At 30.5% G+C, this 10,678-nt stretch overlaps 2 protein-coding genes across 2 annotated transcripts; one reads left to right on the plus strand and one right to left on the minus strand.

The window, feature by feature from the left end:
- Positions 1-3,319: 3,319 nt before the first annotated feature.
- Positions 3,320-4,819, minus strand: LOC107821437 (transcription factor bHLH162-like). The gene is made up of 3 exons (XM_016647871.2): positions 4,519-4,819; positions 3,877-4,218; positions 3,320-3,659 (listed from the first exon to the last, which is right to left on the minus strand). The coding sequence occupies exons 1-3, from the start codon at positions 4,648-4,650 to the stop codon at positions 3,579-3,581; spliced, it is 555 nt and encodes a 184-aa protein (XP_016503357.1). The 5' UTR covers positions 4,651-4,819; the 3' UTR covers positions 3,320-3,578.
- Positions 4,820-8,721: 3,902 nt separating this feature from the next.
- On the plus strand, positions 8,722-10,014 carry LOC107761587 (transcription factor bHLH162). Its single transcript, XM_016579825.2, has 3 exons — positions 8,722-9,001; positions 9,285-9,620; positions 9,726-10,014. Exons 1-3 carry the CDS (start codon positions 8,864-8,866, stop codon positions 9,801-9,803), a joined length of 552 nt encoding a protein of 183 aa, XP_016435311.2. The 5' UTR covers positions 8,722-8,863; the 3' UTR covers positions 9,804-10,014.
- The last annotated feature ends 664 nt before the right edge of the window (positions 10,015-10,678 follow it).

Genomic DNA, 10,678 nt, shown 5'->3' on the forward strand with positions numbered 1-10,678 from the left:
GAGTGGCTCGCTATTCACCGGCATTTTGGTACCAACACTCTGGTGAGTTAAATCGTTCTATCCTGGGAGGATATATTCCAGCACCTCGGGTACTTGAGGGGAATAATTTTCTTAAAGACACACTGTGTATTCAGTGGGCTCGATTTATTCCTATACTGTTTTTTATTTTTCAGAATCTATTTCGTTAAATAAGTATTACTAACTTTCTGTTTTATTTTTTCAGAAAGTTTAATTGTTTATTACAGCAATACAGAATTATAACATTCTCTTCTCCTTAAATCATGTATAACACTATTGAGTTACAATTCAAATATTTAAATTAACATTAGTGAACTCAAGCTTACGTGACACTTTAGTGCACTAATAAGAAGGTTCACCTTTTACTGTTTAGTTTGGGGTTCGATTCTAGTACTCTTTTTTTTTAAAATTATATTTTAATTAATAAATAGTGATAAATCCCCATACCCCTGCCACTTTTTCTAATTAAACACACTTTTTTATTTTCCCCCCCTTTTTTATTGGTTACACGTTTTCTTTTTGTTTTTTTCTCTTCTATTTCTTTAGTCTTTGTTTTGATTTTAAAATTCCTAAATCAAAAATACATTTCTAGGACAGAAACTCGGATCTCTGACGATGGTGCCTCATGCTCTTGAAATCTTGAGTACACCTTTGAGTATAAAGATGTTACCATATATTTAAAAGCAATTACAGAATAATTGGTTAAACATATAGATTACCCAAAAAATATATTAGGTACTTTTGACTAAACTTTTTTTCGTATACTAACTAAACAAACATTTTGATTATGATGCTGATAATAAAATCAAGTCGGAAAATTTCTTTTTGTCCAACTACAAATAGACCCTAAATATTGACGAGCTAGGTTACTCGCTATCACACACGGAAACGAATATGTAAGCCAGCAGGAAGACATGAGTTTGGACTTTGGACCCAAATATTGTCTAATTAGACTCAAGCGACCAAACTATGGCAAAAAAAAAAGAGAACAGAGAGAGAGAGAGAGAAAAACAGGCATAATGCATTAATTTATTGCGCTATGTCCCTTTCTTTAACGAACACCGTTAACGTCCCTCTTTCTTTGTTCTTGAAATCCACATGACTCAGGAAAAGTAGATAAAGTGAATTTAATGTACTAAAAGAGAAGTAGAGTGTTGGGTGGTGCAATGTCTGATTTTGGCCTTGAGCTCCAAGGTTCGATTCCTTCCACCAACAATATTTTATTTTTTGATATTTTTCTTTTTAAATTTAATTATTAAAATTTTAGTTATATTTACACTTTATGAATTTTATTAGTCGAAATTCTAATTATAAATCTTATAATTTTCTTATTATTAAATATAAGCTAATTATAACTATTTAATCTTTAAAATTATAATCCAAGAATTATTATTAGCTAAGTAATGGATTATGATTTTCATATTCTTATCAGGATAATTAATTAAATGATTGTTCATAAACTAAATGATTATAAATATTGTTTAGTTTATGAAAATTTAGTTAAAAAAATTAATTAAATGGTTGTTCATAAATTAAATAGTTATAATCAGTTTATCTAAGGATAATTCTTATTAGAAAAAATTTAGTCTATGAGCAACCATTTAATTAGTTTTCCGAATAAGAATATAAGAATTATATTCCATTACTTAGCTAATAATAATCCTAATGAATTATAATTTTAAAAATTAAATGATTATAATCAGTTTATATTTAATAATAAGAACAACCATATTCATATTTAAAAAATTTAAATGGATAATACTATTACAATAGCCAAGGAATAAAAAGAGAAATAAAAAATACATTTCAGGAAAAATATAAAAAATATAATTAGAATTTAGATTAATAAAATTCATATAGTGTAAATATAACAAAAATTTTAATAATTAAATTTAAAAAGAAAAATATTAAAAAATAAAAAAATTCCAAGCAATAGATTAAACTGTATATATTAATTAATTGCAAAAAAAAACTGTATATATTAATTAAATTTCTCTTATGAAATTTTAACTATAAAATAAAAATCATAATTCTAATTTGAAAATAAAAAGAGAAAAATAATAATTTTGTTTTGCATATAATACAAAATAACAACTATTAAAAATATCGGTAGATTTTTTTAACGAAATAATAAAAGGCTTTTTTTTTATATACTTTAAATGAATTCAAACGTCATAATTTTCTAATAAGTATTAAATGATTTTAATTAAATTAAAAAGTAATTATAAATATTAAAGTATTTATATCTAAATACTTAAACCAAATAATGAAAAAAGATCGAAAAACAAACTGTTGGTGGTGATAGGATTCGAACATTTGAGTTTGAGTTCAAACCCAACTTTGTATCTAGCATTTAACCATTGCACCACCCAACACTGTGCTTCTATTTTAGTACATTAAACTTCTTTATCTTTTCATGCGTCATGAGTATTTCAAGAACAAAGAAAGAGCGACGTTAACGACGTCCATTAAAAAAAGGACATACATAGCGCATTAAATTAATTAATGCGTTATACTTAGCTTGAGTCTAATTATATAATATTTGGGTTCCGGACTCGCAAGAACATCGTGTATCTAAAGCCAATAAAGATGCTATTATCAGTTCGGAAAGAAATTGGTTAAAACAGAACTTAGAAAAAGGTTTATGTACAAAAGAGGATTGAGTGGAAGAGAAGAGATTAGCAAAAGGAAGATTTGTACTAGCCACATTGTCATTTTAGGACCACAAGTACTTATAGCTTTTTATCTTTGAAATAGCCTAGACAACCCTTATCCCCTACTGTACGTAGCCTGGGAATTGAATGAATGATGTCTCATTACGCGACAAAAATGATAAGGTAAAAGTCAATTAACTCTTATGCTAACTAATTATTGGGTATCCAGTTGAGCTTACTTGTACATTTCCAGAAATAATTTGTAGGTGAAATTTATTTTAATGATATATACTCCTTATAAGGGATCGAGAAGCGTTCAAGTCAATTCGAGAAATATATATATACACTATAAGTACAACGTCCATTTGAATGTTATTTCATTCTAACATCCAAACTCATGTGATGTATTTGACACTCTCTGATTATGTCACACACCAAGTCAAACCAAAGAGGCCACGACCAATAAGGTCATACCTTGTTAAACCCTTGTAATCTAAAACACTGTATTTATAATTGTAGATTTCTTACAGTTATTGAGTGATCAAGTCAAAAATGTAAGTTCATCAACAAAAATAAAAGAAAAAAACACAAGAGGATATAGGTGGGGAAATGAGTGCAATATTAACATAACATATGACCAATCGATTAAAGATTGAAAACTGGACAAATTCAATAATAATGCAGGAAATTGTTCAACAGAAATCCATTTTTCACCGTAAAAATGAAACTAGAACCTTGATACACGGTGCGTTACTCTTATCCCACAATTCATACACAACTCTTTCTTGGATCTATTCATTGATAGGAAAAAGAAAAAACATGAACGGGATAAGTACTAAAGCAGCAAGCAGAAATAATTTAGCACATGCCAAAAGAAATAGTAGTAGTAATTTAGTTGCTAGCTAGCTAGCTAGCACCTGAACCAACAAACTTCTTTAATCTGTCTGAGATTCTTGCAGCTCTGTATCCTGTTGCACATTCTCCCACCTACATTTTATCAAGAAAAAACATATCTATATCATATATCATATCACAAACTAAACAAATCCACGGAAGCGAATCCAGAATCTAGTCATAGATTTAGATTAAGTCATGTAATTTTGTTATAGAAATACATTTTCATTTCTTTTTTTCCCCCTCATAAATATACATAATTCGATCCAAAAGAATGAGTTCGGTTGAACCCAGTGTAATTTCTACGTACCTTTGAATGTATGGAATGGAAGATGGTGTCACCAATGAGAGTATAACTAGCATTGATAACTTCTAGGTTTTCTTCGTGAAGCATACGTATAATATCGTTGAATATGAACTGATAATCTATACGAGTAATTAGAACAACGTCTAGAGATGAATCCACATGATGTATTTCAAGATGTGGCAATAATGGCAATGTTTCCTTTCTCCCACTGCTTGACGTAATTGAACTTGAATTTTCACCAACAGTTAAGCTTTCTTTTCTCTGTCTCATTCTTTCCAAATCTATCTGCAGTTTCTTAATATAGTTGGCTGCTTCTTCCAGTTGATCAGGCAGCGATAAAACTTCCTGCAAATTAAGCTCAGATAATTAATTACCTTAAGGAAGTCAATGCAACATGCTAGCGAATAACTGCAATTTCATATTTTAAATTTTATTTAAAAAAAGAAAAAAAAGCATGACTTATATGATTTCGAAGTATGTTACTCATGTTTCGATTAATATATGAAGCTTCTACTAGATCTCCATACGATTTCCAACATGAGCTAAATCAGAGGGGTTTTGGGGATATAAGCATGAAAATGTGCTTGAAATTAAAAGAAGATAAACATCCGAGAAAATTAAAAATAGAGGAGAAAAGAAAAGAACCCTAGAATGTTGTTGATGTGGCACAAGAGAATTGAGCTCGGAATAAAGACCTTTCATTTGATTTCTTCTGTTTTTCTCAATAGTTTTTCTGTCAGCTTTTGATAAGGAACTAGGGTCGTTACACTGCTCCATATCTATATATATGCCTCTCCAACAAACTTGGGAAATAACAAGATCTCAGTCCTATCTTTAACAGAAGGTGTTAAATATATTTGTAGGACTTATTATTTTTTTTGTATTTCTGAAACAGTGGAGAAGCAAAAGTTGAGTAATACTGTAGTAAATAAAAGCGAAAGGCAATAACTGAAGGAGAATACAACATGATTATGTGAGGGTGAAAAAGATGATAGAATGGTAGGTAGGGCTGTCCTATTATCTTTATGGTCCCAGATGTGACTATTTTTGACCATTCTTGATTCTCCAATAATGGGAACCCAAGAGTCCAAGAGACTGTATCAATCAATATCAGCCTGATTATGAAATTGGTTGTTGATGTTTTACTACATTTTAACAATATTATAAGTTTACCTAAACTTGAGTGGAAAAATTCTTGTGTGTGAAAAAGCGATGTAATTTGTTGTAAGAGTAATTAAAGACTTCCAAAATCAACTGAAAATTAAAGAATCACTGCTAACATTTTCTCAAGATGTTTCACGACGATATTCATGAGCTCCTTGTGACAAAGCATCTTTCGTAGTATCTATGATTTTCTCCATTTGCAATATACTTTATATTACATTACATTAATTGCTATTGGTTTTTGCTTTCGATCAAGTCCTTCTTGGCTCCTTCCCAGTGCCATATCCTAGCAGGGTAAAAGGTTATGTAGGAGAGAATTTCCACTGCTTAATTTCCATTGAATTCGAGGAAATGTATTCTTGTACTCCTCCTGTCCATTTTATGTTATCCATTTTTTTTTATATGTCCCAAAAATAATGATACATTCCTATATTTAAAATATAATTTATCTTAAAACTTCTTATTTTACCTTAATGAGATAAATTATAGTCACACAAATATCTCTGACATATTTTAAATCAGAAGTTTCAAAAGTTTTCTTTTTTTAAATTTCGCACCAAGTCAAACAACATTACAAAAAATGAGACAGAGGAAGCTAAGTCCCAATGTATTTGATGCACTTTCTTTCGATCCGTCCCAATAAGAACTTTTATTTATTTAAAAACAGTTTAGCTTCAATTTCTCATTTACCCTTAATGAGATGATTTATAGCCACACAAATATTTATATAATATTTTAAACCACAAGTTTTAAAAATATTTTTTAATTTTTATGCCGTCATGCCTAATTCAAAGAACATCACATAAAATGGAACGTTTTTTTAATTGTCTTGTTAGAATTGCAAATGTCACATGTAAGTTCTTTTGCATTTTTTTTTTAATGAATATCCTTATTAGAGTTTTGACTCAGCTACTGATGCCGATATGATGTAAGAAAAGTGTTGAAGAGTAATCAAAATGATAATATTTCTTCTTATATATTTAACCAAATTCTTTTTTTGATCTCCCAGAAATAATATGGGGGTGGTCCACTTGGTGAAAGCAACAAGTATTTCATCAAACACATGAAATTCAAGGATTAATGAAACATCCAAGTAGTATATAATTATAACCTAACGTGTGAATAGAAGGGATAATGTTTTTAGTAGTACAAACTTTGGACTGTCGTCTTATCTTCCTGTCCGTAGAAAAGGAGTGAACATAAAAAACACCCCAGGCACATGATTAAGGAGACGTCTCATTCATGACTGAAATTATTCACATTTGTTGTTATTTGTTTCTTTGTTTTTCTTTTTTGTTTGGAGGTTTCACGAAATTTGCACGTGCACTTACTAGTTGATGCTATTTATTTTTTTGTGGAGTAGGTGGTCATTCCACATCTGTTCTTTGTTTATTTTCGTTGTTATTTCTGTTTCTTGCTATTTGATTCAAGTTCTTCTTTTTCTTTTCCCGCTTAAAAACAATTAACTAACTAATGCATATGTAAAACATGCTATAGAAAAGAAAAGACTAACTAATGCATATGTAAAACATGCTATAGAAAAGAAAAGAATAAGATTGCAACAATATCTTGTAAATCCTAATAAAAGGCTTAGAGTTGAAATTTTTTATCTACTGCTACATGTGTTTACACCAACCCGATAAATACATGACATGTAATACATGACCTAGACCATAATTAATATACAAACTCGATGAATACATGACCTAGACCATAATTAATATATATTCGCTTCAATTTATCCCGCAAAATTGGTAAATTACTATGATTTGCTATTAACGTTAGGTGATTTGAGTGAATTTTATTTCGAAAAAAGACGGTAAACCTGTTTCAACACCCACTCACATATAGGTGTAGGATTCAAATGATCCCCTAAATTAGGTTGTTCTTTTTCTTCTTATTCACAACACCTGCCCCATGAAATTAAAGAAATCTCATAGAATAATACACATCAATGGACAATGCTGCTGATCTCACCAAGATTACGCAATATACAGATCTCATAAAGTGCACCTAATTAATTAGGATATATACTTGCAAGTGGACCCTTTTGTGTTATCCAGAATTACAACTTTTTAGGTGCGTTCGAATGCTGATATCACTAGCAATTACGCAATGGATCTCACAAAGTTGTGGTGCAAAATTCACCAAGAATGTGAACAAGATATAAATTTTCTAGGAGTCTAGTTTTAATTATTTTTAAAAGTTGACTTAGAAGTTTTTAATTACCCATCATTATTATAAATTGCTTTCACACGCGCGAACGGAATTTACTTAAAATATTACTCTTCCGTTTCAATTTATGTGAACTTATTTTTCTTTTATTCTGTGTCAAAAAGAATGACTACTTTTCTTATTTGGAAACAATTTACCTTTATGCAATGATTTATAGCCATACAAAATATATGTGCTTTATTTTAAATCAAATGAGTTCAAGTAAAAAGGGAAAATACAGAAGGAAAATACACTACTAGAAAACTGGCATATTTCGTCCAAAGCATACCGACGAAATCAGTCGGAAAAAAAACCGAAATCGGTTGAAAATTGCTAAATTGATCGCAAAAGTCAACAAAAATATTTCTGACAACGGAAATAGTGCCCACAGCAAAAAAACAAAAATTCCGACCGATTTCGGTCAGAAATTGGTCAATATTTGATATAATGTACAAAAATAATTTTTATTAAAATTTTTCCAAATTTCCGACCGAATTCGATCGGAAATTTTGAAATTATTATTTCCAGCCCAAGGCAATTGGTTTTTAATATAACAAAAATTATATATATTTAATTAACCAACCGGAATAAGTTATAATTAAATATTTCCAGCCGACTTCGGTTGGAAAAATAATTTTAAAATAATTAAAATATAAATTTAATAATATTACCGATCGAAGTCGGTCGGTTTTGTCATCCTTTATATAAATAATTTTTAAATAAATATATATATATATATATATATATATATATATATATATATATATATATATATATATATATATAATAATATTACCGATCGAAGTCGGTCGGTTTTGTCACCCTTTATATAAATAATTTTTAAATAAATAAATATATATATATATATTTGTGTGTGTGTGTATGTATTTTTTAAAATTACTTTTATATGGACACTATATCCTATATCTATTAATTAACAAGTTATAAAAAAATATTAACTAACGTTTTTCCAAAATAATCACTTAAAAGTTGTTGACAGATCTAGCGCCTGCGTCCCAGATTGCAATTTGACCAACATGGCTTCAAAATCGCACGTTTGGCACAATAACACCTTGGTACGTCATTGCGTCCAGACATTTCGTAATGCAAGAAAAATAAAAAATTAATTGAAAGTTTTCCTATTTGTTTGGTTAAGCGCAAATAATAACTAAAATGAGTTAGGCTTTTATAGGCAGTAAATACACATAACGCATATTGGTGGCGCATATCGATGGCGCACTATGGTTCGCGTAATAATGATTCTTTAGGGTATTGAAACGGACAAAGACAAAGTATTAAATTAAGTAGAAGAATGATGAACATAGGTATAGTTGGGCCAATTGTTGGAACAGTCTTGGTTCTCTGTAACTGCAGAATCAGGAGTAGTCAAAAATAGTCCCATATATGGGACCCATAAAAGGGAAAATACAGAAGGATAGCCCTAATGTTATCTCTTCATACACAAACTTTTTCTATGTTGATATTATATTCTTCTGGAGTAAATGCCTTTTGCTTTCATTTACTACTCTTTAAAAACATCTCCTGCTAAATATAGAAGGAATAAGATCCTGTTTATTTGCCAAATTTGTTGGAGAGGTTATAAAGATAAGAGATGGAGCAACAGTGTAACAACCCAAGTTCCTCATCATCTAAAGCTGACAGAAAGACTATTGAGAAAAACAGAAGAAACCAAATGAAAGCTCTCTACTTGAAGCTCCATTCTCTTGTCCCTAATCAGCAGCATTCTAGGGTTCTTTTCTTTCTCCTTTAGTTTTTTTCTATTTTTCTCTTCTATTTCACGCATGTCATAATTATGTCCTCCTTCCCAAAATCCGCCGGATTTGAAGCATGTTCGAGATCATATAGTCAGATCTAGTAGAATCATACTCATATAATTATTTGAAAACAAAATCTTGTTAAGAGATAAAATTTTCTTTAGTGTTTTCATTTTAATTTATATATGGAACTGCATCTGCATCATATCATTTATCATTGTTACACGTTTCGCAAAATTATTTGGGCTTAATTTGCAGGAAGTTTTGTCACTGCCAGATCAACTGGAAGAGGCAATCAACTATATAAAAAGACTGCAGATAGATTTGGAGAGAATGACACAGAAAAAAGATAGCTTAAAAAGAGGTGAAAATTCAAGTTCTAATTCAAGCTGTGGGAGAAAGACAGGGCTGTCATTGCCACATATAGAAATCCACAGTGTGGATTCAGCTCTACAGGTGGTTCTAACTACTGGTTTGGATTATCAGTTCATCTTCACTGATGTTATCCGTCTGCTTCATGAAGAAAGCGTACAAGTTATAAATGCCAGTTATACTCTCATTTGTGACACCATCGTCCATTCCATTCATTCTAAGGTTTTCCATTTGTTTCTTTCCTCTATATATTTATTTCTCAATGAATTGAAGGGGTGTGGTTATTTATTTGACAGAGATGTGTTTCATTGCTTCATTATATTGTAGATGGGAGAGTGTGCACCAGATCAATACGGAGCTGCAAGAATCTCAGAAAGGTTAAAGAAGTTTGTGGGAGGGTGCTAGCTAGCTTAATGACAACTAATGTTTCCTTCTCATTGAGTAGCTTGCTTCTTTTTAGACACTTAATATCCGAAACTCATTGGCTCTTGATTAGTTCAGATTTACTCATGTCAAGTAGTCCCATTTAAAGCACTCCCTACCAAAAGGTTTTCATTTTCATAACTTGTAGCTGATGCCACTGGTTAAGGATGAACGGGTTTTAACTATTCCACTACACCCTATGATTGTGATTGAGTAGCTTGCTTTCTTCGCTCTGAATTTAATATATATATTTCAAGAATTTGTATCCAATAATGATCAAACTTCTTGTCTGTTAGCAACTTGTGTGTTATGAAAAACATGCTTTTGCCTTTGATTCACTTCCTTTGCTAGAAAAATCCTTGTAACGCAATTTCTTCTTGAAAATTTAATTCCTATTCTCATTAATGGCTTTCACCAGAATATCTGCATTAATATAATGTTACAGCCTTGAGCTAGAGCTTTCAGCCAAGTTGAATCCTACATAAAAAATGAGATAATAAGGCTGAGTGAAGAGCCACCAATTTTGAGATCTTCATATATATAAAAAGGGTGAGGCTGTTCCCCCTTTAGATAGGACTGGGAGGTTTTGGTCCCATGTTCCTCTCTCCTGTTTCATCCTTTTGTTCTTATGTATAAAATTTCCCGTCCAGATATCTGATTTTACTAGGCCAGTAAAAATAATTAGACCCAGTAAATCTTGTTGAAGTTGCTCTTGATATATGGAGTGTATACTTTACCGGGCAGTCACCAAGCTAATAGCCTGTTTGGCCAAGCTTATTAAACGCTAAAAGCACTTTTTTTCAAAAAAAAACAAATAAAATTTAAAAAGTTGAAGAGTTTGGCAAGGTTTTGGAAAA

Source organism: Nicotiana tabacum, chromosome 17 (assembly GCF_000715075.1).
Source record: "Nicotiana tabacum cultivar K326 chromosome 17, ASM71507v2, whole genome shotgun sequence".
In the NCBI taxonomy this organism is placed as follows: domain Eukaryota; kingdom Viridiplantae; phylum Streptophyta; class Magnoliopsida; order Solanales; family Solanaceae; genus Nicotiana; species Nicotiana tabacum.